The 27,696-nt window shown below is 33.6% G+C and overlaps 1 protein-coding gene across 5 annotated transcripts in view; it reads right to left on the minus strand.

The window, feature by feature from the left end:
- Positions 1-1,733: 1,733 nt before the first annotated feature.
- Positions 1,734-27,696, minus strand: part of LOC124355296 (neuroglian) — a 79,483-nt gene continuing 53,520 nt past the window's right edge. Inside the window, exons 16-25 of one of the 5 annotated variants that reach the window (XM_046806372.1) lie at positions 26,652-26,886; positions 26,044-26,162; positions 24,852-25,038; positions 22,059-22,329; positions 21,420-21,590; positions 20,483-20,652; positions 11,776-11,983; positions 9,579-9,682; positions 6,752-6,851; positions 1,734-4,672 (exon numbers count right to left, since the gene is read on the minus strand). In XM_046806372.1, coding sequence (XP_046662328.1) covers positions 6,757-6,851; positions 9,579-9,682; positions 11,776-11,983; positions 20,483-20,652; positions 21,420-21,590; positions 22,059-22,329; positions 24,852-25,038; positions 26,044-26,162; positions 26,652-26,886 — 1,560 coding nt within the window. In that variant the 3' untranslated portion in view covers positions 1,734-4,672; positions 6,752-6,756. Of the gene's footprint in view, positions 4,673-6,751; positions 6,852-9,578; positions 9,683-11,775; positions 11,987-20,467; positions 20,653-21,419; positions 21,591-22,058; positions 22,330-24,851; positions 25,039-26,043; positions 26,163-26,651; positions 26,887-27,696 lie in introns of all 5 variants that reach the window. The other 4 variants (XM_046806371.1, XM_046806369.1, XM_046806368.1 and 1 more) reach the window with 4 other exon arrangements.

Genomic DNA, 27,696 nt, shown 5'->3' on the forward strand with positions numbered 1-27,696 from the left:
TGCCCAGAACTTAATGAATTATAGTAAATTCGTTGCCATGGGATACATGTAATTCAGTAGCAACTTCAGACACCTGTATCCAACAATTTTACATAATGAGGCTTTCAGTATGGGCAACATGATCTGGGTCAGTTGAGGTGGAATGTCTCCTTGACCATGGGTTGTCTTTCATGGTTTTGCGTCCACGCTTAAACTCATTGAACCGAGTTCTTGTAGAAAAAGGACACTTCTCACCATACACTTTCACCATTCTTTTGTAAATTTCCTTCTTGGAACTCCCCTCTTTACTTAAAAATTTTATTACACTTGGACATTATCTTAGAGAGATAGAATAAGAAATCAGACTAATAGATAAGCCACAGCTGCTTTCTTTATACCTTAGTTACAAAGCTTTTTATCCGCCCTTGTATATAAATTATTATCAACTGTACATTCTTGAAATTATATCTGTTTTGTTACAACTGACCCCCTTACTTTTAAAGCAAAAGAAACTGTTAATTTGTGCATGTTGCATGATTTATTATATTATTGACAATAAATATCCAAATAATGATATAAAAAGTGCAAAACATTCTTCTCACAATCAGTATAGGTCTAAAACAAAAATTAAAAAATAAAATGTCCTTGATTGTTTCATTTCCAAACCTATGTACAAACGGAGCCTGTGTGTGTGTGCGTAGGATTGAAACGTATATCATGAGATGGCAATGCTCAGCCTCGATATCAGGCGTTCAATTTGTGACAGAATTTCTCTGTCATTCTAAAATAGTGTTTTTGTTTGTTTCCAGATACGGAAACCTTAACAATTTTATGTTTTAACATATACATTTGATGATAACATAAACATTGGCAATAAATTAAAAGCAACTAACTAATAACGTTTAGGGCCTCCACAGGTTAGAGATCGGCTGCCCAAGTCCGCAAAGTCGCAGCTAATGCAGGCTTTTGTATCTTCTATTTTTTATTATCGTTATCCTGCCCACAGTAATAGAATGTTGAAGGGAGGCATGGAACAATTCCAGTGGCCAGACAAGGAACTAAATGTTTCAACCATATGTCTCCTTTTTGGAAAGTTTTACCTATATAAACTATATGCAGGATGCAGCCTGCACTGTGATCCACAAGGTTCTACCACATGGGGAGCCACAGTATTTAAACAGGAGGCTCTTGTGCTGAGGGAAGGTCTCTCAATACAGGACACTCGCTCCACTTTTCAAAAGTTAAGTTGGAGAAAAGGTCTTACTTTGGTCCTAAATTGTTTAATGGTCTCCCTGACCACCTTAAATAACTCCCATCATAAATATTGTACAATTAGAATTAAGGGTTTCATGCATAATTAGATTTTAGTTAGTACCAAATTAAATTCATGAAAACATGATTAGTTAGAACCATTATTTGTTGATTTAGTTTGTTGTAATTTTCAGTTTATTTTTGTGTAGTTTTAAGTCTTGTTTTACATTTTATTTATTCATATTTATTGATCTAGGTTATTCTTGGAGATCCTTGACACCCTTTCATGACAATCCCAGTAATGAATGATACAGCTTAAGTTTGAAGTGCCCAAGCCGACATTGTTTCAGTATCGATACATGGTTTGTTGGATAACCTGAGAACTTTCTGGTGCCAAACTGAGAAGAGTACAATACATTTCCTGGTCTGCAGAACTAACATCCTCAGTCCAACAATGCTTTCACAGGAAATTATTCGGATGGTTATGTTATTAAAAGAGCACATTTCTGATTGTGATTATTTATTTCGACTTTGGCTATGGTAAACCATAAGATATACAAATTAATGTATCAACAGTACAAATATTAAATTAGAAAAACTAAATTACAATAAGTGAGAAAACAATCTAAAATTCAGTAAAAAATAGACATCTGATATAAATAAAAATAAAACACAATAACTAATTTTAAAACTAAACGTAGATGTGGAATGTATAAGTCAGCCACACCCCGAATCCACTACGATGCGATTTGAAAAAATACTCTTTCATGTACACAAATTATACATGAGCATTAAGTAAAAAAGCAGAGGCAGTCCATCGTATGTATCTACACTTTCTTAGAAAGTATTTGCTAATTTATAAAACCGTTACGCAAATGAAAATTGTGCAAGAAACTAGAGTTGTGCAAGAATGACGACAAAGACGACAAGCCACACACAAACATCTATGCCTTACCTAAGGCACTTGTGCTATAAGATCAACATGGAAATATACATTCAATGTCATATAAAAAGCTTTAATTATAAATATCAATAAATCCTAATAATAATAAATAAAAGATGTAAACACTATAGACAAACAGGAGGCCAACAGTTACGGCGTGGTTATACAATTTCTCTATGAAATCATTAAAGCTTTCGTTACGTAAGTAGCTGATTCTCAGCCTAGAGACTATCACGACTAAGCAATAAATGAACACACAACTTGGGAGAAATCAAATTATTCCCTAAACATCACAGATTAATAAATTAAAAACTTAACACTTCAAAATCGCATTAAAAATGATATAATGCAACATAATTAGTTTAAATGTTATGGATGGGCTCTAAGGGGTTTAGTAAAAAATAACTACAGGATTTATTAATCAAACTTCAAAATTTCCTTATTTTTTATGGTGAGTTTTAGGAAAAATACCAAATACCTGTTCCGTACAAACTAACTGTGTAGCTACCAATAAAATTGGTCCCACTTCAAATTCATTTTTATAACGTATTTCTAGTTCTTCTTAATGGCCTATTGATTTCAAAATTATAAAAAACACTTTCTTATAAAGATCTTTTTACGAATAAGGGATGAGAATCTTCGATTGCTCCGACAATACTAAAGAAGCGGTTCAACAAAAATTGTACAACCATGCCTAGATAACACGAGAAGGAAAACAAATGTAACAATACGGTTGGCAAAAGTATATAAAACAAGCAGATAGCGAGTCCATGTACCCTGTCCGCGAACACACACGCACGCACTCTCACACGCGCACGCACAACAACAGCGCGTACAGCGACCAGCCAAGCTAGGATAGAGTTTTATACAATTTGACAGACAATGTTGTTCTTTTGACAATTCACAGAAACGAGGGGTGTAGTAAAATTTCATGAAAGCACCAAACTGTCCCGAAATGCTTCCCCGCCTTCGGGACCGGTTGAAAAGTTTCACACAGAAATTTGGCCAAAAAGCGCTTCCAAAGTTCCACTTAACACTTACTACACTACAACCTGACAGATAGCTGCACTCAATAAGAAGTCCATCACAGCAGTCGTAATACACGAAACAGAGCTACGCTACAGTGTCAACAGTTCGTTACCATGTACGTATAAAAACTGTGTATCTCTGAAGATGGGCTACAACGCTTTTTGTATAAAACAATAATATCACAACTCAAATCACAAACATTAAACCGAATTAGGCTTTAAAACAATTTTGAACCGAAAACAATCTAAGTATAGATTTTTAACTTTGATTTGTTTAAAAAATTCTCTTTGATTGACAGTACTTGTCAGATCAGTGATATTTTTGCTAGTGCTAAGCAGCTACTGCTAATAATAAGCTTTCTTATAAATATCAATGAGTGTTTTATAATACATTTACATGTTATCATTTTGAATAAAATACTTTAACTTCCAAAAAATCATCATATAAATTTTATTAAAATTGATTTTGAAATAATCATATCCCACCTTCAAATCAACACATTTAGAAAGAAAAATTCCATTCTCTTCTCCGAGAGACTGTTATTGTGCTAAAACTAAACAAATTGAATATTTTACAAGTGATATAAAAATTGTATTATTTTAAAAATAGATTTTGTACAAAACCAAGAGCCAGTTTTGTGCCAATGATGAACATATAAACGCAATTGTGAGCCTTGAAAGTATGAACAGAGAATGGAAAACGCTACGCTACAACTGCTAATAGTTTAAGGCAGAGCTCTTACTACAGTAGTTCAACTCGTCACAGCTCACACTGCACTACATTTGTAAATTAAACACAAACCACAAAGTAGCCTTTCACAGCTCTTCTACCTACAACTATAAATTAACATAGAGGTTATATTACTTCTTCTAGTTTACTAATCGCTAATTATTAACTATTAGAGGTTTCCTTTCGTAAATAATATATAAACGGTGATATTTGATTTACAACAACATAATTACACACTATCTGGGCTAGGGCAAAAATGAAAATTTTTCATTCTTCTCATCGTTGAAATGAACCAATTTGTCTTGTTGTTTAAATAAAATAAAATTTATTTTTCTATTAGTTGAAATCAGAGCATTTATAGCAGTCAATTATGTTTATTGTTATTATTAAAGTTGTTTGATTGAAAATACAGAAAATGTGATTTCTTATAGATAAAAAAACTCAACCTGTTCTAGAGAAAATTTAAACAGGTTGGGGTCAAAGGTAAAATGTGCCATACTAGCCCAGAATAGTCACAACCGATAAAACAACAAAAACTGAACACAACGGTAGCCGATGTGACGATGCGATGAGACGAGACGACACGAGTAAGAGCCCTGTGCACGACGACGTGTCAGACGAGAGAGGAGCGTGGGAACTAGACGTAAGTGGCGATTGCCGACGTGGACGGAGGCTCCTCTTTCTTCTTGGCATTGCCGGGCCCGTACTGGCCGATGAAAGACCCGTCTTCTGTGAACCGCCCTGGAACAAACATTAAAACTGTTAATTAGAAGTTTTTAACCCATTAAATTTTGTGTTTGTACAGCCAGGGTTGCCAATATCATACATCTTCAGTCAGATTGAAATATTTGCCACCTACGCTACGCTACTCATAGCTTGGAAAGCTTGGATTATTATTGACTCATATCAATCTATCTCTCAAAATTATAATGATTTAATATTAAAATGTATTTATTTAAAATATTTAAAAATTAATTAAATAATAAAATTTTGCAAGAAACTTCAAAATAAAATTTATTTGTTCAAAGGCTATTGTTACCAATTTTTTGGTTTTGAACAATAATTTAATTTTTCATATCATAATACAATAAAATGTATTAATACCACCATTCATACATTAATTATTTTTTCGTTCTTATATCATAAGAAGTAAAAACATACAACATGGACTGCTAAATTTGTAATGGTGTTCACAATTACTAATGATTCTTCTCCTTTAATTCAATTCCAATAGTTATTAATTTAATTCAGAAAATACCTTCCTCGAATCAGAAGCTGTTAAATTCCACACCAATCAATAAACTGACATTTTATGTTTATGTTACTACAAAAAAAAAACTTATTCCATATTTAGTTATTTACATCATCTTGAACGCCTTTACATGCAATGTTAGCCTGGGTGTCAGACTTATCAAATGAGTTCTATAAAGTACAATTTTAACATGTAAAAAAATTACAAATAGTCATCAGTAATAAAACCAGAAATACAAGTTTGCCAAATGAATTGTAAAAATACCAAAACAATGCAAATGATAACAAAACAAAATTTAAATCTTGAGCCGGGGTTAATATTTCAGGTAAGGACAATTTGTCCGCACTTTTAATCAGAAGGCCAGACTACAGTGACTGAGATACTCAGAGAGGCTATAGAAAAAGTTTTGAAGAAGAAATTCAGCAGCAAGCTTTCTGAACCTTCTGAGACACGGCTCATGTTTTATGTGGTCTAGGCAACTATACATTTTTACAATATAATTTATTTATAACAAAATTTGGTTCTGTCGATGAAGTTCTGCAAGATGTTAGAATTTCTGGTTGAATAAATGTGATAGCGATTGCTTAAAAAAAATCTATGGGAGTGTGATTTGACCAATACAAGACAGTGGAGGATAAGCAATGAAGAAGTGGAAGGATTTAAGATTTTTGAAGTGTTGTTTACACGTTTCCCTTGGTCTCAAACCACAAAGAAGTCTAATGACTCTCTTCTGTATTTTGAAGAGCTTCAGTGGTTCCGTGGAATTTCCCCAAAATATGAGGTCATAAGAGATGAGTGAGTGGACGTATGCAAAGTAAAACTGTCTCATGACTGAGAAATAAGTTTCACTGAGGCGAGGGAATAAAGAATTTACCTGATGATGCCAATAAAGAGTAGAGTCAATTTCAAGGAATTTGATAGAAACTAAAGAGTTGAAATAAGGATGTAAATATGATGAATCAGATTGAGGGATTGTACTGTAATTTAAATGAAAATTGTTAAATTGTATTTTTGAAGGATTCAGTTTCAGACCATTTTCATCGCACCAAGTATTTCATTTGGTTAAGGGTTTCAGTCACCGTCTGTGGCAGATGAACCTTATTAGGGCTGGAAGCTACAATGGAGGTATCATCTGCATACATCAGGACCTACATCTTGGATGTTAAATTAGGCAGATCATTTCAGTAAATGAGGAACAGAAGAGAACCCAGTATTGAGCCCTGGGGGACTCCTGAAATCATTTATTGTCAGCCATTCTCTGCCCATGGATTCACCACTACTTTCTTCTCTGTTTGTCAAAAGAGAGGTCTGCTAATTTCTGTTTTGGTTAAGTAAACCATTGAAATTTGACCATGAAACTACTTTCTCCTTAAATTCAATAATTTAGTTTAAATGCAGAAATTGATTGTTACTAACACTGTCCACCAAATTAATTACATTCTGTTCACAGTTAATATACTATTTTATTCTTAAAAATTTACAATTCAATTTTTGAACCGTTTTACGTTAATAATACTATCTAATCAAACATCCCTGTAAAATAAATTAGGTTCTACATTAGACTCTACCTTGCTTATACGAGAGTTGCAAATCCTCCGGACGATGTTTCGCCTTGTTTTTTCTGCTTGCCATAAAGGCCAATGAAAGAGCCGTCCTCGTTCATACCTTCTATAAAGCATGCAAACAAAAGCAAACTGAGTACACCAACAACAACAGAACGACCAAGTCAACTAAACAGAATTGAACGACACCTCAAATATTTAATTTTCACTTAAACAACAAAAGGTTCATGACTGACTTAAACTGGAAAGCATTTAACTCGATTTAAAAATATAATGCAAGTATTCAATAAATTGTGAGGTATCGTCCAAAAAATAAAAAGGTTGAAAAAATAGGAAACACAACAGTTTAATGAAATAATAGCACTGTGTGACAAATTGGTACAACTTTAAGTACAATACAATAAATAAATAAAAGAATACAAATGGAGTGCTAAAAATTATGGCAATTCCTTAACATGTTCATGGCTCAAGGTGGTGTCATGGGCATGATACACCACTAGTAACAATCCCCAACGCTTTTGCAGTTATGAATTTTTTAACCCTCTGAATTTTTTACTTTTTAATAATGTCTCTTATTATTGGTAAGAAAGACGATTATTTAGAAATATAAGAATCAAAAAATGCCTCTGACATTCTCACATGTATTATTTAAAGAAATAAATGTGTAATGTTATTTATGTGACAGTAAACACCAACTTCTGTTTTACCGATAACTGGTTGTTTTAAACCAGGCTGAACTTCGGTCCACATTAGGCCGAATTTGCCATACAGTGTGTTTCAGTCAATAATATAACATTAGTTGACATCATTCAATATTCTGTGATGAATTATAATCATAGAAAAATAGCACTATTTATTATATTATTAATAATTGATAGATAATCAGAAGTTTAATTACAGTGCTAGCTGCTAGGTGTCAGCTGAGGCAAGGGTCTCCGCCGTTAGTACCGATGACACCTTGGCGGCGTCATGTTATATATTTCATATAATAAAATCTGTTGTATTAATAAAAACCATTATATTTAGATATAATACAGAGTGTCCAGTAACTCTCTGGACAAAAGTATACCACGTTATTGCTCAGGTCAAGACAAACATATTTCACCATAAGAACATGGGTCTCCGATGCTTAGTTTCCCATCAGTCTGTCTGTATGTGTTTATAGAAAAAAAATATTAATACCTTAAAATCTAATAAGTTTAATTATACCAAATTTGGAAATGTTTATGATAACAAAGCCAATTACCGAAAAAGTTATCATGAAATTATCTTTATTCAAAATGGCGTCCATTACAACTTTGAATATCTTAAAAACCAGCAGTTTTTCTCAAGAATTACATAAATAACAGTTTTTAGAGGATTTTATCAAAAATCTAATGACAAAAGTTATTAAAATCAAACAATAAATACCTGATTTAGGGTAGATTTATGGTGACAAGACATGGCCCACATTGATTTCTCAGCAAATAGCCAACAATACAAAAACTGAATAAACAGCAGCTCTCAATGTGGGCCTTGTCACTGTAAATCTGCTATAAATCAGTTGTTTATTATTCGATTTAGATATTTTTGGTGTCATTAGATTTGTGATAAAATCCTCTAAAAACTGTTATTATTGAAGATCTTGAGAAAAACCACTGGTTTTTAAGATATTAAAAGTTTAAAAGTTCTTATGGCCGTCGCCATTTTGAAAATAATAAAGATAATTTCATGATATTTTTTCAGTAACTGACCTTGTTATTATAATCGTTTTAGGCCAAATTTTGTATAATTTAATTTACTGGTTTTTGCGATACCAGTTTTTTAATAAAAAAACACAGACAGACAGATGGGAATCTAAGCATCTGAGATCTATGTTCATATGGTGGAATGTTTGTCTTGACCTGAGCAACAACGTGGTATACCTTTGTCCAGAGTTACAGGACACCCTGTATAAGTGAGTATAACTAAGTGAAAAATAAATTTTATACTAGAGGTGTAACAACTTTCATCTATACCCGGGTTGAACATGTTAAATTGCTTAAAAAAATCTGAACAAATAAGTATGCCATGAAAACTAAACAAGGAAGATAAAAACCGTGTATATGACATAAATAGAACATGCATTACTTCTACAGGCTGTGTCAAAAAGACTAAAAAAATAAACTTTTCTATTCTACAGAACCTTGTACACTAATATAACAACAAAAGATTTAAAACATCCATATAAATTAAGTTTATCAAAATTTTAAAACATTTGCTACGTAAGCAAGATGTGATTACTTATGCAAGTCATGCCTCTGTGCAAATTAAACCCGGTTCGTCATAAATAAAGTTGTAGATCAAATGTACTTAAACATTACTACTTTATCTTCTACAACAACATCAATAAGTGTAATTTTAATTTAATAAATTGTATTCCACACAAAAACAAAATTTATTTTCATTTTTCCTCCTAAAAATTACCAAACTGCTTTAAAATTTGTGGACAAAACATGTTATTAAGTTTGATTTCACATTATGCTAAGTGGCATAAATAGATTTTATACATTAAATTTAGAAAAAAAACAGTTTATAATGAAAAATTTGCATGTTAGAAGACGTACATATTTTTTAACCGTTACTATGAAATGTCAAATTGTGAAAGAGAAATATATTAATAACAGTTTTCTGTAAAATGTAACTGAAAAAATAGAACCCGATCACTAACTTTAAGAAAAAAAGATGTTAATTATAATACTGCAGTGGGAACTAAAGTAAAGCATGATAAAAAATTTCATACACAAAGAATGACTAAAATAGTGAACATCACAACTGATCACTAACAACGAGTTGTAGAGAAGTAAGCACTGACCTGTGTCACCCTCCCCGTACTCTGCCATGGAGTCTGTGTCACTCTCTGGAGCTGCCTTGGGGTCACTGCTCATGGAGCCTCTCCCGTGTGACTTGTTGTCTAATCTGAATCACACGTCACGCAACAAATTAGTTCTGTATTTGATTTATCACACGTCACACAACAAATTAGTTCTGTATTTGATTTACATAATCTTCTACTTTTAAGTTCTGACTTATTCCTACACACTTACGCATTTAAGGCCAACGGAAGTGTGAAATAAAATCTAGTCGTTCACAGTTTCAACAGTTCCGCATAATGATAAAAACAATTTTTTCTGAGGAGAAACACCACCAAAGATCCTCAACTAACACAGAATAGCAAAAAAGGCATTGTTCTAAAAATACCCACTTTAAACTGATGTTACCTCAGATATCCATGCCCTTTGTTTATGTTCACTATCCAAAACAATCAAAAAACATAGAGGCAGATCAGATACAATTCTATGAGAATTGAATGAACAAAAACCTTATTACTCCTTAAGCCCAGCAACATTTTCCATCTACTGTGTGTTAGAGTATTAATTCAGTTTGAAATAGATCTAAAAACCATACACCTAGGTAGGTATTCCAGAGAAAGGTTGTTGTTATATTACATTTAGTGCCCTTTTATTTTCCATGATCCCTTTCATGGCCTGGAGCCCAAGAAACAGTAACATTGTTCATCTGAGAGAGAATACAACTTAATAACAGTCCCATAAAATTTAAAGTTAAAACATACAAGGCCCAACCCGACGCTTATAAAGCTGTCTGAGTATTGATAGACAGATTCTCATAGCATACACACAATGACAGTAACCTCTTTTTGAAACATAAAGAGCAAAGACCTATATGAAATTATTAGCTTTCTTATGGCCTCACCCCAGTACTTAAATTCACTTCAGTTTACTTGTTTGGTGGAGGAAGATTTTGTCGTACCATCATTATTTCTCCAGTTATGTTATGTTGTGCAACATGGTGCAATGAATAAAAAAAAAGAAATCATTTTTGGAGATATAGTGCATGGAAGGATCAAAGGCACCTAGCAGGATACTCCAAATTCAACAGAAAAAAAGTGATTTATACAGAGGTAACAGCATATCAGCACATTTTTAAGAGTATGGGCTGCGAAGAGAGCAAATCTCACTTGCTAAGGACTAAGCTTAGAAAGTTGAGGCTGACAATTGGATAGAAACAAGCATTGAGGATGCAGAAATTTGAATTATAACTGTTTATAAATAAACAGAAACCTTTAAAACCTATACATTTGTTTAACTCATATTTTTAACAAATGAAGTACTAAACGTATTGTTACAAACTAGTTTTTGTTTTTTAATAATATTTTGTCCTTAGATTGATTTTGTCGAATTTACAGTAGAAATTTCAAAAGTGCCACCATTTTAAAACTAGTACAAAATATTATATAAATTTTCAACAATAAGTTAGGTTATAGTAAAATAATATACCAAACTGCACTTAAATTCTGGTAGAGATCAGATGTTTCAAAGAAAAGCAAGACAGGACATATGATAAAAGAAACACATTTAATTTGTTAAATAATTTTCTCCATTTTTTCAAACTTATACGCTGCAACCAATTTGAGGTTTATATAAGTTAAGTTATTAACTTTTTAGATAGTAAAAATATTTGAACTATTTTAAAACTGTACTACTTAACACGTTCACAACAACAGCTTATTTAGACTTTTTTATTTGCCATCGAATTTTGTAGTAATAGTTGCAAAACACCGTAATAGTTTTGTTTTACGTTAAACATCTAAGTATAACAAGATATGTATGTAGTCTTCACAATTTTGTACAAACAAATTTTTTTCAATATGTTTTTCAATGTTTCTCAGTGTACCCTGGGGTACCTAAAAAGTTAATTTACCTTAAAAATTACGCAATTATGCGCCCAACAGGGTACACGATAGTCTAAGGTATTTATTTATGTATTTATTTAAGCGTGGGATCACATATAACAAACCACCAATACAGGCAAACAATAAAAACGTAATGAGGAAATGCATAGCAACGTGTACCAGGCAGGTATGTACCCAATGGGATACACATTGTCGTGAACGTGTTAACAGACAAAATTTACCTTTGATTTTCAAAACTAAACACTCCACCTTAACACAATGATTAGTCATAGACCATTAGAATCACAAAACAACTTACGGCTGAGAGTATTCGTGGAAACCACTCTCATCTGGGTAGTCGTGTCTGCCATGTGCTGCCTCGCGTTCGTGCACCGCGTACTTGCCGCCGCGATTGCGCTTTACGATGCACACCAGGATCAGCACAAGCAGCAGGAACGCGATGGCTAGCATCATCCCGATGAACCAGCCTGCCGTTGCTACGTCCTCGCGCCGACGTATCACTGGGTCTGCTGCAACCAGAGGTTGAGTTAAGTTCAGAGCATTTATCACAACATACATTTATTAATAATTTTCATCTCATGGAGATTCTCATCTGACTGATACTTCAGTCATCCTTTTTTTTCATATCTATGACATTTGGACAAAATAATACAGTAGATCAATTTTGTCAATACTCTGTACCATAGTTCAAATTCATTTATGCTGAATCGCGGTAGGAAGTAGGCTCTTATTGCGCGGTGCGGGGACTTTGTTTGTTCAGTTGGACCGGCAATCTAGCTGATCGGTCAGTGACGTATCGGGTGATGAGTTCCTCCCGGCTCGCTGGAGGAGCGGTCAGTCTAGTCTTGGCGGATAATATATAAATTACAAAATATGTGCTGTAAAAACGGTATATAAATTGCGCAACTCTGCTATTTCTTTTTGAGCATAAAACTTTGTACAACAGGTTATTTACAGGAAAGAACTTGTAAAACTGGTATATAAACTTGTATAATTCATGAAAGTGTGTTGTAACTTGTATAAGACTTGTATGAACTTGAACATTGTGTATAAACCTGCATAATTTTGTGTAGTGAGTAAGACTTAGGACTTAGAATAATATTGTGAGTTTGGAATATTGATTTATTTTAAGAAAATTATTTTAAAATAAAAAATGGAGCTAGCGCATGTGGATCTGTTGCTCAAAAAGGAATTAATATTTGAAATAAATTTTAGGGGTGGAAATGCTTCTGAAAGCGACACCGTCCAGAATCTTAGAAAAATGTGAAGGTCCACTTTGAAATTTAATATTAGGGACAGGGCTTGTAATCTGAAAGGGGGTTATAAAATAATTATGGTTATGGAAGGTTCAAGAACAATGAGGGCAGGAGATAGGGAATATTGTTGAGAGCGTCCTGTGTAAATTGTAAAAAGGTCGGATGTAATCAAGCTGGAATAACTCGGCCCCTTGTAAAAGTATTTGTTCAGAAGAGTCCGTATCGTAAAGTTTTAATTACAAGTGAACCCGATAAGTGAAAGCGAAGTGACTCTGATAAGTGAAAACTAAGTGGGCCCGATAAGTGAAAGAGTTTATGACACGGCAGTAAAGATAGGGACCGGGCAATATGATTGAATATTTTCATGTGAAATGCTCATCGGAAATAACAAGGAAATATTGATCCTGGTAAAAATGTGTTTTTTGTTTTAAAATAAAGATAGCTTGTTTTCTTTTTTTTTTTAAGGTGCATAATGTATTAACAAATAATAAGGTACAATTTCTAAATCTAAATTTAAATTCGAAATGTGAAATTTGAGAACTCAATAAACATTAGCCCGGGGCAAAGGTCAGTATGTTTTTATTTTCAGGACAATTATATTGTTGAAAAGGAATTGAAGATGGGTCTAAAAACAATAAAATGACAATATAATTTATTTCTAAATTAACTTCAAGAATTGATTATATACTTATGTATTAAATTTGGCCCAAAACACAAAACAAGTTAAGTATGAGAGTCCAGTAGTTTATTATTATTATACAAATAAAATATTGGAATATAAAAGGGTGATGTGACGACGTTTTTTATTTCAGCAGTTGTATGGCTAAGATGAGAAGTCATAATATAAAATGCCAGTGTAAGTGTGTGATAGGAGTGTTGTTGTAAAACCATGTAATTTTCAGGGGACAATGAATGGCATTAATGGTGTATAAAAGTAAATACACAGATGTATTCTGATGTATTGTGATATATCATGAGATATATTTCTTCCCTGTTCCTTCAAATGTAGAAGGACAGGGTAATTTTGGTAATGTTGTGGTGTTGTTGTCCCCTGTTCCTTCCAATAGAGAAGGACAGGGTAATATTTTTTGGTATACAATGAGTTGTATTGATAGTGATATTTCTTCCCTGTTCCTTCAAATGTAGAAGGACAGGGTAATATTGTTTTTTTATCACTAAATGAGGTTTATTGTGTGTAAACAATTGATTATTGTGCCATTGTAATCCCTATAAATTGATTGTATTGTAATTAACAACATCTGGTAATGGTTTACATTCGTGACACTGGCGCAGGCGTACAAATAAGAACACCGTGAAAGACTGACAGCCATACAATTATACGGAGGGAATATTTTGTAAAAAGGAATGTCCTCCAAGAGCTCAATGCCTCGCTGGCTGAAATTGTTATTAGATTGGAGGAAGCAGGTAGCAGTGCTATTAGCGAACCAGAGCCAGCCAACCACGAAGATCAACGAGGCCGCCGCACTGCACCGGGCCGCACAATCATTGGAGAAGCTACCTGCCTCGACTCCTCACCTACCACATCCCTCTGCGATGGCTACCTGGGGAGCCACACTGGACGTCGGACACTCCTACCACATCACCCTCGGACTACACATCACAGCCTCCACGTAGTGATAAGTACAAAAGAATTGTTATTTAAAAGTGTGCATGTGGAGGGATATTATTGTACTTAGTCCGGGATGAGTGTTTAAAGGTTTAGGTTCCTACAGTGATTGCAGCTTCGGGCTAGGGAAAATATGTACCATAGTTCAAAATTCATTTATGCTGAATCGCGGTAGGTAATAGGAAGTAGGCTCTTATTAACTAGACGCGGTGCGGGGACATTGTTTGTTCAGTTGGACCGGCAATCAGCTGATCGGTCAGTGACGTATCGGGTGATGCGTTCCTCCCGGCTCGCTGGAGGAGCGGTCAGTCTAGTCTTGGCGATTGAGGAGTACGTGTAGCGGTCGTCGAGTTAGTAGCTGAAGTTCTTTCTCTAACCCAATAGTTGGGATTTAGAGTAATTTATTTTTCGTGGGTAAAGTCAATTTGAAGTATTTAAAATTTTTAGTGCGTTTTAAGATACGATCTGCTCCGTAATCTTCAAAGTAGTAAGTCCCGTACCAGCGTATAGTTAATATCTTTTTATTTTATAATACTGTATTAAAAATTTCTAAAGTTTCCCATCTTTCAGACTCTGAAAATTTAATTCAAATTTTTGAAGTTTTGTGAATTAAATTTTGGTGATAAAGTAAATATCAAGTTTTGTGTTATATTAATTTTGAGTATTTTGAGAAGAGAACTTTTATTTTGTTTTGTTAATTTAAACCATTTTTGGAGAAGTATACATTTTTAGTTTAATTTTAATTTCAGTACCTTTTGATCAGACTCTTAATTAGATTTGATTGATTGAGTGGATTTTTGAATAAAATTGAATCAAAAAGTTTGTAAACTTTGTAAACTTTTGGGTGAACTTGAATTTCGGAATAAACCAAGTATTTCCGAAAAGTTGTTTAATTTATAAAGTATTAGCTCCATATAAATTACAAAATATGTGCTGTAAAAAACGGTATAACTCAATAATAAAAAAACAAATAGTTTATATTTGGCTATATGATCTATGAAGTGTATCTTTATAGCAGACTGTTTCAGTACTGCAGTTTCTTCAGGTGGCACTGAATATAAATCTTAAACCATTAAATTGAGGTTGTTAAATATATTTTTTTAAATCTTTCAAAAAAAACTTCAAAATTTCTTTATTACAGTACACAATTTTTTACAATTGTATTGCATACTTCAGTAATATAACTTATATTAATACATATTGTACATATTTCCATTAAGTTTAAAACATCCATTTCGACTCATGTTACATTAAATTTTTTTTTTTTACAATCGTCAACACTAAAATTTCATTCCTTTCGGCAACACAGTTAACAAAATAGTTTTATTATTCTCAGCAATTTGTCATGAACTCTTCAACGAAATAAAACGCATTCGATAAAGCCTTTCTTCTTCAAAGCCTTAGTTACAGTCGTCTTTTATATCACACTTAGCAGTGATACAAAAATTATTTTAAAATTCTGGACGAGTTATTTAACTTGTAAATTAAAAGTTTCAAGGACAACAACTCCATTTGTTATTATGATAGAAACCACTTTTTCATTAATTGCATAAAAACATTTCTCTTGTCTCTAAGATATCCATTAAATTACCAATTCATTAATTATTCATGATTCCTATTAAACCATCAGCATGATTTGACGTGACAGTCTTGGTTGGCAAATTCATCAAATGCGACTTACTGTAGACTTGTGTTGGAACTATTCAAGCAATTATTTGTCTCATTATATAGATGACAAATTATTAAACTTTTTTCGTCAGTACGTCCACGTCATTTTTGGTTTTATTCAGGTGATGTTTTTTAAGCCAAACATGATTTATGTCACGTTTATTTATGATAGTTACGTAAATAAACATCATATAACGTAAAGCTCACTGTTTAGAACAGCTTAGAATTCTTAGTGGTCTAGAAAACAAACAAGTAATTGGTTCTACCCTTATAGACCTAACAAAGGCTTTTGATGTTGTTACTATTCTTTTTTAAAAACTTAATTTTTATGGTGTAAGACACAAAGAATTAAAGTTGATTCAAAGTTACCTAACAAATAGAATGCAAATGGTAACTGTAAACAATGTTTCGTCACAGTATCAGAAGGTGGTAGCAGGTGTTTCCCAAGGCTCTGTACTTGATCCTTTTTTGTTTTTAGTTTTTATAAATGATTTTCATGTTAATGTTTCATCTATGTCTGTACTTTATGCAGACGATACAACTCTTCTTTGTTCTAATGTGGATGTGTGGCAACTTAATGTACAATTAATTAATGCTCTTCAACAAGCTAAAGATTGGTATTCAGCCAACAACCTTATTATAAATGAAAATAAGACTCAAAACATAATTTTTACATACAATAATAATTTAAATTTAGACGATAACTACATTAAACCTGTTAAGCTCTTGGGGATTGTACTTGACTGTAAACTTAGCTGGAGGCCACATGTGGAAGGTATCTGTAAAAAACTTTCTAGAGTAATCTTTCTCCTACGTAAACTTAAGTACTGTGTTAATTTTGAAGCATTGTTAATGACCTACTTTGGACTGTTTTCATATACACCTTTGTTATGGTACCCGTCTATGGGGCAACTCTGGTGCCTCCAAAAAAGTTTTCTTGTGGCAAAAAAAGGCAATCAGGTTAATTGCAGATCTTTTTAATCAAGAGTCCTGCAGACAGTCTTTTTGTAATTTTAAAATAATGACTCTTGCTTGTATTTATATATATCAGAATTTAGTGTTTGTTAGAGAAAATATCAACACCTTTATCTTCTATCATGAGTTAGTACATGATTACAACACTAGGTTTCGATATAATCTTGTAGTTCCTCAAGTAAGACTAACTCGGACTTATAATAGTTACAATTCCCAACAAACTAGATTATTCAATAAACTACCATTAGCTATAAGAGAACTACCGATTAATAAGTTTAAATTAAGGATTTCAACTTGGCTTAAGACAAAAGCTTTTTATTCTGTTGACGAGTACATGAAGTGCAACACGTTTGATCTGTTACAAAATACATCTGGTTAATGTAACTAAATTAGTAGTAAGTAAATTAGTTTTTATGTGAAATGTTTTTTCATGACGAAGCCTATTGTAACTGAAAATGTTTTTAATGGCCAATAAAGATCTTGAAGCTCAGGTTACAATGTTTTCCACTGCACAGTTTTAAGTATAACTGTTTTATTCACAACACATTATAGGGTTAAAACTACTCAATTTGAAAATTTTTACATTACAGATACGAATTATTGTGTTAACCTACAGCTATTTAGGAAATGTTAGAACAATTTAACAAGTTTTAAAACGACAGGTGAAGATTTATAAACTTAAAAACTGTATGAAGGTTGAATTTTAAATAATGATATTGTGGATTCATTGCCATTAATTTATTTCTAGTGGTTCTTATCATTTTATCCATGTAATTACTCATTTTTTGTTAGATTATTAAAATAAAATAAATTTGTTTTAGTGATGAATTTAAGTCCAAAAACACCTAGGGTAATTGATTGCGTCCAAATTATTTTTAGTGAATTTCCAATGCGTGTTCATTATTTCTTCCATATTCCAAAATATACAGACACAAATTAAAACATCTAACAATTGAATATTCTCGAACTTCAATGATTGAATTTAAAACACACTTTTATATTATAAACTTTACAATGCATAAATTAAAAAAAGTTGAAATCTCATCATTAATTGTATACTTTTGAATAATATTTGAACTAAAACATTATAATAGCACAAAACAATATTATTATAATACTATTTTACAACCGTGGTTTGAATTGTAATTGTTAAATCACCTAATCATAACAGTATCATTATATCATAAAATAAAAGGTGAACAAAATTACTAACAGCAGAGGCATGCAGGAACAACACAAAATACACAGCAAAGAATAAATATAATCAATTAATTTGAAAAATACTGTTTATTAACAACTAAAATATTACTCAAAAACAGACATGCAATTTTTTATTAAGTGAGATTACTTCGGTTTTTATATCCAGAAAGATATGGACGTATTATCCTATGACTAATCATTATGCAAGCTGGGTGTGCACCATTACCGGCGTTACAGCACGAAACACGCAACAGTGAAACTGCATGGGGGAGGTATTATCTGTGACTAATCACTATGCAAGCTGGGTGTGCACCATTCCTGACGTTACAGCAAAAAAAACACGCAACAGTGAAACTGTATGTGGGGAGGTATTATCTGTGACTAATCACTATGCAAGCTGGGTGTGCACCATTACTGACGTTACAGCAAAAAACACGCAACAGTGAAACTGTATGTGGGGAGGTATTATATGTGACTAATCACTATGCAAGCTGGGTGTGCACCATTACTGAGGTTAAAGCACGAAACACGCAACAGTGAAACTGTATGTGGGGGAGGTATTATCTGTGACTAATCACTATGCAAGCTGGGTGTGCACCATTACTGACGTTACAGCACGAAACACGCAACAGTGAAACTGTATGTGGGGAGGTATTATATGTGACTAATCACTATGCAAGCTGGGTGTGCACCATTACTGACGTTACAGCACGAAACACGCAACTCTGAAACAGTATGTGGGGGAGGTATTATCTGTGACTAATCACTATGCAAGCTGGGTGTGCACCATTACTGACGTTACAGCACGAAACACGCAACTCTGAAACTGTATGTGGGGAGGTATTATATGTGACTAATCACTATGCAAGCTGGGTGTGCACCATTACTGAGGTTACAGCACGAAACACGCAACAGTGAAACTGTATGTGGGGGAGGTATTATATGTGACTAATCACTATGCAAGCTGGGTGTGCACCATTACTGACGTTACAGCACGAAACACGCAACTGTGAAACTGTATGTGGGGGAGGTATTATATGTGACTAATCACTATGCAAGCTGGGTGTGCACCATTACTGAGCTTACACGAAACACGAAACACGCAACTCTGAAACTGTATGTGGGGGAGGTATTATCTGTGACTAATCACTATGCAAGCTGGGTGTGCACCATTACTGAGGTTAAAGCACGAAACACGCAACAGTGAAACTGTATGTGGGGGAGGTATTATCTGTGACTAATCACTATGCAAGCTGGGTGTGCACCATTACTGAGGTTGCACGAAACACGCAACGAAACAAAGTGACTAATCACTATGCAACAGTACTGAGTTACAGCAAAAAACACGCAACAGTGAAACTGTATGTGGGGGAGGTATTATATGTGACTAATCACTATGCAAGCTGGGTGTGCACCATTACTGACGTTACAGCACGAAACACGCAACTGTGAAACAGTATGTGATGTGGATTTGTGTAGAGTGACTTTACACATAGCAGAAGACTAGATAATAGAATAGTCAATTCTAATTCCCATGAGAAAGACTTATCCATTTTTTATCCTATGAGCATGTTAACAGAAATAGCTCTCATTGCTTGATTATTTTGAGTAAAAATAGTAGATTTTAGCGTTACAATGATATAACTCTTATAACAAAATAATATTTGTTCTTTACCATTCTGTTTTCTTCTTTTAAGTTTTGTAAATCCAAAAAGAATCTTTAGAAAGATAGAACATTTCTTTAATTTAAAAAATACAATCTGATTTTATGGTTAAATTTTAAAAACTTCTCCCCAAACTCTTGAAATATTTTAAAAGATTGTTGGGATCAAACAAGCATTTTAGAGAAGATAAAACAAGCTATCTGATATAACAACCTAAAACCCTCTTTTTTACACCATTTTTACACCCATCTCAAAATAGCGAGTATTAAAAAAATGAATATCTTATTTTTACTTCTGGAACATAACCTAGAAGTGTCACATGAGGTTTACTTAAACAATGCATAAATTATCATGTTTTTTTAGATTATTTTACTGATTGAATATACCCAATTCAATTTCTTTCTATTTTAATTGTATAAATGCTCTGATAAGAACTGAAATTTAGGTTCAACAAAGAAAGCACTGCATTTTAAAACTAACAAGCTCTTATTATCAATCTTAGCGGACTGTGGAGAATGTGGCAGTGGCAAGTCTTCTGCCATGTGTAAAGCCACCAGAGGTGACGAGACGACACCGATAGCTCTAATCTATAATACTGACAAGCGGGCAGTTCACCATCAGTTTCGAAGATCTCAAGTTCTTGAGTTTCCGATTCTGTGGAATACTCCCCATCCACAGCCACCACCTTGAAGTCGTACGTCTGTCCGGGCGTCAGCGGTCGCACCACGAGCCAGTCCTCGTCCATCTCGTTATCTGATATTGTGTACTGCGACTCGTCCTTCAGCCTGCCACCAGACAAAAAACATATTTTAACAGCTCATAATTTCTAAAATTAACAAATTGGATTTCCATCTAAATCTTATGAGAATAACATTTTTAACTGATTGTTCCAAACAATTTGAGACATGATTTATTCTAAATTTAATAACAAATTGATATAACAAATAGTCCCAAAAACTAAGCTACTAAAAATTAGTTTAATAAAGCAACAAAGGATTGTACAGAAAATATAGCATTTTAATGCAACTAAATAATGTTCAAAATACCAAAATAAACGTCATGAAAAAAAAAACACTGAACCAAAGTTTATCTTTCAACATAGTCTAAACATATTTTATAAAACGATTACAAATATTGTTGCAGTTTATTTTCTACACAAAAAAGAAGTAAAAACCAGTTGGTTTATAAAAATTAAAGCTTTTGTGTTACATTTTTGTGAGTGAAATGTTGTAACAAAAATGTTTTTCAGTTAGATTTGACATGAATAAGGCTATTTTTCTAAAAAAAAATTTAACCAGAATAAATTAATTTACCATCCACACTGAGAGTTATTAAAATGTAATATGAGTGTAAGAAAATACATGCTATACTGAGGTTTATTTTATAAACTTCAGTATAAAATAATCGAATTTGAGAAATATAAATTCGGTTACAATCAGAAGTAAGCTTAAAACACACTCTTTTTCATAATATCTAAAAGTGTAGTGTGATCCAGATATAGAGCTCCTGAACCTTCCAACTAAACCAAACTTGGATAAACACAAATACTTACTTGTACTTGACGTAGAAGTGCGAGCCGGGTTTACCATCCAAGTTAGGTGTCCAGGTGACGCGAACATGTCCGTATCCATTGTTGTTTTGGAAGGCCAGCTGCTCCAGACGGAACGTGGGTACATCCGGAGGTGCGGACTGTGAACCTCGGGTCCTCTGTTCTATGAAGTAGCTGCACACAATAATGGTAAGTTACTTGCACACAACAATGGTAAGTGACTTGTACACAACAATGGTAAGTGACTTGTACACAACAATGGTAAGTGACTTGCACACAACAATGGTAAGTGACTTGTACACAACAATAGTAAGTGACTTGCACACATAGCATTCCTTCAACCCTGTCAAATCAAATTCTCTACATCCTTGTTACGTTAAGTACTTATATGTATGTTTTAGCGAAAATGCACGGCTTTAAGTAAAATACTGTTATAAACTTACTTTAACTACTATGTTTGTTTTGTTTATTATTGCAATCAAATTTTTTTAAATACTGAAAGTGAAAGCAATAAATAATAAAAAAATTTAAAATTAAAATTAAAAAATCTCAATATAATACATTTATATCAAAGAATGAGTCTTATTTTCAATTTGATTAAAATTCAGCTTAAGCGCTTGTACAAGTACGTTAAGTACTTACTCCTCGCCCTCCCCAGCGTTGGTAGTGGCCTTGATGTGTATCCTGTACTTGGTGCCCGGCTCCAGCCCTGCCAGCTTTGCTCTGATTGTGTTAGGATCACTGATGTGGGGCTCTCGTTCCATCAACGGACCGACTTTTGTCCCCTTCACCGTCTGGTAGTAGATCTTATAGCCGGTCAGCACACCGTTCTCCTGCTCTGGCTTCTTCCATACCAAGTACAGTGCTGAAGACCCCATGGGGATAGCCTCTAGTGACTGTACAGTTCCGGGAACTAGACACATAAATACATATATTCAGCGATTTTCAAAGGTACATTACAAAACAACATAAAGGTCTGAAGTTAATAGAAATTATTATTATTCCAACATGGTTTGAAAATAAAATAGATAATCTTTGAAATATCACATTTACACCAACTATTAGTCTGTTAAAACTAACACAAAAAGTGATAAGTTATAGAATGTTAAATTAATTTGAAACCTGCATAGTTATTCACTTCACAGATTTTTCTCAAAACTATTACTTACACTTACAAATAATAAAATAAACACATTGGAACTTTTTAAATATTTATCTCGATTATGAGACTCAGCGCTCAACAGGCCTGTGAAACTATCGTTGCCTATCCAAAAGAGGTTATTCACATTTTTCATATCTATAGTTAGTTCTTCTTTAGTTCAATTTGGAATACAGAGTGAGAGAAGATCTATGTTTTATAGTGAGGATTCAATTATTGAAATCTCTTGTGTTGAAGTTTTGACTTTAAATATACTTGTTGCCTCTATTTATAGAACTGTTTGTAACAAAATTTGAGATGTTAAAAAGCTTGCCAAAAAGATGAAACACTACAAATATTTACGTAGTTTCATACTTTAATGTAGCCATCATGGATGACTGTTGCAATACTCAACACAAATTGAACTTTCTTTCTTTATTAGGACAATATGGTTTTCAAACTAACTTTTCTGTGCCTACCAGAGACAAAAAATTCACAGACATATATTGATAATATCTTAACATTAAAATTTAAGTCCCAGATTGCAACTCCGTTAATGAATTTAGAACTTGGTCTCTCTGACCACAGGACACTTTCCATAAATTTGTCTGATGAATTAACTTTGAATAAACAGTTGGGTGGGTTTAAACATAAAAAAACGTTTATTTTCAAATAACAATAGCAATAATTTAATTAGAATTACTAAAGACATCAATTGGGATGTGTCTGTTGAAAATCATTTTGGAGCAAACAATTTAAATTTCTTTGGTTCTTTCATAAATGCATTTGAAGAAGCATTTACCTTAACATTTTATAGTAACAAAATTCTCGAAAAAACAACTCATGGATAACAAAGGACATTAAAGTATCTAGTATAAAAAATGACAGTTAACACATTGAAAACGGAGCCCGAGTATAGGTCGGGCTAGCACGCACGCCGTTGTATATGTTACGTAATTATACTGTATGTAATTTAATACGTTTAGGTATTCGGTAAAGAACCGGGTTTAGTTGTTTCAGATCATTTCCTATGTTATATTGTTTATATTTATACGTTTTTGTATGACAACTAACAGTTGTGCAGCTGTAAAAATAGTATTTTGAACTATTGCACAGCTGCTTAGTACGTAATTGACTGATGCGGTGACGCGAGCCTTGTTGTTGTCTGGAGTGTGTTTGTAAACAAAGTTCCACTATTATTGAATAAAATGATGTGGTAAATGTTGGTTTAGTGATGATTTAGTTTATTTCTGATGGTTTTCGTAGTGATACAAGTTTTTATTGTATTTTTTTTTGGTTCTTTGTGTAAAATGAGTGACAAAGAAACTGTGTGTATGTAACGTGATATCCTGTCAGATTCTGAGGAGGATGATACTATTTGTAATGAAAATATAAGATCATCTGTGATTCAGTTTGAAAGAATCTTGGACCAAATTTATAATTCTGGATCGAAAGGTTGAGTTTCTCGACGACAATGATCTTGACCCAGATTTTAAGGTTAGGTCTAGTGATGAAGACGTTAGTGATGCTGAGTATGATTATAATAAGCCTTCCTTTAGTAATAAATTATTACTTTCTTTCTTTTATGTTAATTTTATATCAAAAACACATTTGTAGAATATTAGGTGGTTGAAAAATAAAACGTTTATACAATGTTACAATTTTTAAAATTTTATTTTTTTCCATAATTTTGTTTACTTCATAATTTTTTTCAGATAATTAATTTATCATAAACAGGCATATTTTCTAAAAGTGTGTTTTCTCCTCTTTAATTTGATATATAATATGTTAGGTTTAAACAATGTCTTCATAATTTTCAAAATTTGTAAAAATCACAAAAAATGGCCAGTATACTGAGTAAATCTATTGTTATAGACCTAGGATTCAATGTGTTAAGTAGACTGGTGAAGCATTCCAATTATGAAAATTTTATAAACTATGTAAAAGAATACAAACTTTTTTAAAAAGATCTGCAATGTAGCAAAAAAAACTTACAAACAATAAATTCATAGCCAATTCAGATGATAAATGTAAGGCGGCACGGAGTATTGTTAAATCTGCTTCTCCCTTATTGAGTAATGAATAAAACCAATGAGCATTACAATTTTATTGGCTTGCTTAACTCAGTAGATACTTAATTAATCAGACTGTACAATATCTGATTTAGTAAACAACAAGGAAAAAACATCACTTAATCATTTTGTACCCACAAAACAAAATCTAACTGTTGCTTCTACATATTTACACTTCACATACAAGTAACATTATATTTGTGCCCCTGTAGTGGTAACACTGACCTCCCTCTGGTGTGTCAAAGCTGAGCGTCTCACTGGGTGGTCCGTTGTACCGAGAGTTGTACACAAGCACTCGCGCGTAGTTCTTAGTGTGGGGAACAAACCGGTTGACCAGGGCTCGAGTGGCATCTCCCTTCACGTGGATCTCCCGCATACTCGCCTCTCCTTCCCTGTCTGTCCATGTCTGGACCTGCACACACAACCATAACTGCTACAGGAAAACAAATATCAGGTGTAGAAACATGTGAGCCATGACGTGCACTAAGGCCCACTGACTGTCTTACTCAATATCAACAAAGAAGACAACGCTTAAGTATATAAAAATATTGAAACTTTTAGACTACTACCAAATTTTAGTAAATCAACAAAAGCTGAAATGTACATAACATAATTTTATACGTTTAACACACTGACTGCCTGAGGTACACCCAAGTCGTGATCATGCAGAGAATGGAAGTTGGATGAAAACGTTGGTTGCTTACACCGCAGAGTGGATGGAGAGATAACACGGTGGGTGGGCTTCTTCCTCACTCAGTTCTTGTCGGGCCATGCTTATTTTGGATTGTACTTTCATAAGATGGGGAAATAGGAGTTGCCCACTTGCGTCTTTGGGAATTCACCTTGAGATTATGCGGAACGTATCTTCTTTAGGTGCAGATGATGAGCAGAAGAAACGAGGGAGCTGATGACAAAGTTGCAGGAAGATCTTCAACCACAGACTATCATTGGAGTTATGCTCCGAGGACAGGAATGCTGGAATATGACGGTCAAATACGTGGAGAAAATGCTAAGAGTGAAAATGGTGACTCTAGATCGTGAACAACTAATCTATGAAAAAAGGTACACCAAAAGAGAGCTTGAATAAGGCTGAAACAAAAGGCCTAGCCCAAGGTATTTTAATACAAGTTAGTACTCTCTGATACTAGTTAGTGCCCCGCAGCACTATATCATTTATTAGCACTGCATCATTTGTTCGCTGCTCTTCACTACTAGATCTTAGATTTCTGTCCAAATCTAATTAATTTTTAACATAGTTCTTTCAAGTTTATTTGGATGTTGATGATGAACACTAAAAGAAAAAAATGATTTTTTTTCCACTTGCATCCTTTGATTGATGTGAACAATTTGAGAAACTTTATATCATTGTAATAATTGCCCTATCTGTGCAGCAAATAGTACATTATGTGAACTGTACCTTGTACCCCTTGAAGTGTCCGCGGACAGTCTCCACAGGCACAGGGTTCCAGCTGAGCAGGGCACTGGTGGAGGCAGTCACCTGTACCAAGGTGAAGTTGCTTGGAGCCTGCGTCGGCACTGTAACATCGCTGGGCTTTAGCAACTATCTCATACAAATAATACATAATAACTGTAATACACATTTCAATGGTTAAGGAAATGCTCAAAGTACTCTTCCAGTAATTTTCTAAGAGGAACAAGAACCAAGAGAAGCAAATTGGTTGATAAACAAAATTCTTGTTTTGGATATAGGTACAAAACTAAATTTACACCTCTTTCTATCTAACCTTCAATCCATCGAACACAGTGTAAGGGCGCTCTTATCTTCAACAAATGCAATAGGTATAGAGATGTGTGAATACTTACAGTTTTAGTATTTGTTTAGTACTAATTGTAAGCCACTAGTTTTATTTCTTCATATTAACAAGGATATTACAAACTCATAAGTACATAGTTAATTTATAAGTAGTTCAGTAAGTACCGAATTCGTTATACTTTCGCCTTTTAAATTGCACTAATTTGACAAATTTCGCAACCATCAAGAAGGTGGTGGAGCTAAATACTCACCGTCCTCGCCTGAGTAGCCAATGACTTCAGTGGGAGCAACGTTGCTCTCTCCTTTCTCGTTGATGGCTATCACTTTGATGCGGTACGGCTGGAAGGTGGGCTGATTGGCTATCACCAGCTCTGACTTGCGCCAGTCAATGATGTCATCTGAGGTCCATTGTTCTCCAGCGATGTCACGTCGCCAGAATACCCTGTAGTGAAACCTCGGTGCATTGTGTTCTATTTCTGGCATCGGCTGTAGGCATAAACAACACACATTACACATTGACAAAACACAAAACCGTAACAAAACATTGTTACAAATATTTTCTTCGTTACTGACATCAATAGAGCTATATCCACCTGATAAGGCCAAAACCGGTAAAAAGCAATATCTTTTCCAATGTTCTTGCCAAAATCATTTTTTACAAGACTATTTAATGTGTCATGAAAGGGTAAAAGGATTTCAAGGAACAGCAATGTTAGACCATTTTAGACTCATCCACTAGCCTCTTTCTTGAGATAAGTGTTAAAGAACGTAACAAGATTATGAGAAAAGGGCTAGTGTAAAGACTAAAACTGCTTAACATTGCTGGTTTGTAGACAATCACACAAAGTACGATGAAGCAACATTTTGCATAGTAAAGTGAATAAAAACAAACCTTTATTAAGACAGCATATTTTAACTTACAATTGCTTTTCAAATCAACTGTTGTCCAGTAAATTACAATTGAATACATATAAATAAAACCAAACTTAACCTTAAAGATAAAGAAATTGTTGTGGTATTATAAAATGAAATAACCTACAGATTGATTATTCTTAAAGCCTGTAATTTCTTGCAAGTGTTATCTCCCAATTTACGTTAAAGTTTTCATAAGAAACTACAATTTTGACTAGCAAGGGGAGGTAATTGACCTCCCCATTTCATTTGGGGCTGAAGTATGAAAAGCCCTTTCTCCCGATCTCAAGCATTACTTTGGGAAAATGGAGATTATGGGTCTGTTGGGTGAAGCGTTCAGAGACCTCCTACCAGTGTAAGGACCTCTCGCTTAAGTACTGTGGC

Source organism: Homalodisca vitripennis, chromosome 2 (assembly GCF_021130785.1).
Source record: "Homalodisca vitripennis isolate AUS2020 chromosome 2, UT_GWSS_2.1, whole genome shotgun sequence".
Taxonomy (NCBI): domain Eukaryota; kingdom Metazoa; phylum Arthropoda; class Insecta; order Hemiptera; family Cicadellidae; genus Homalodisca; species Homalodisca vitripennis.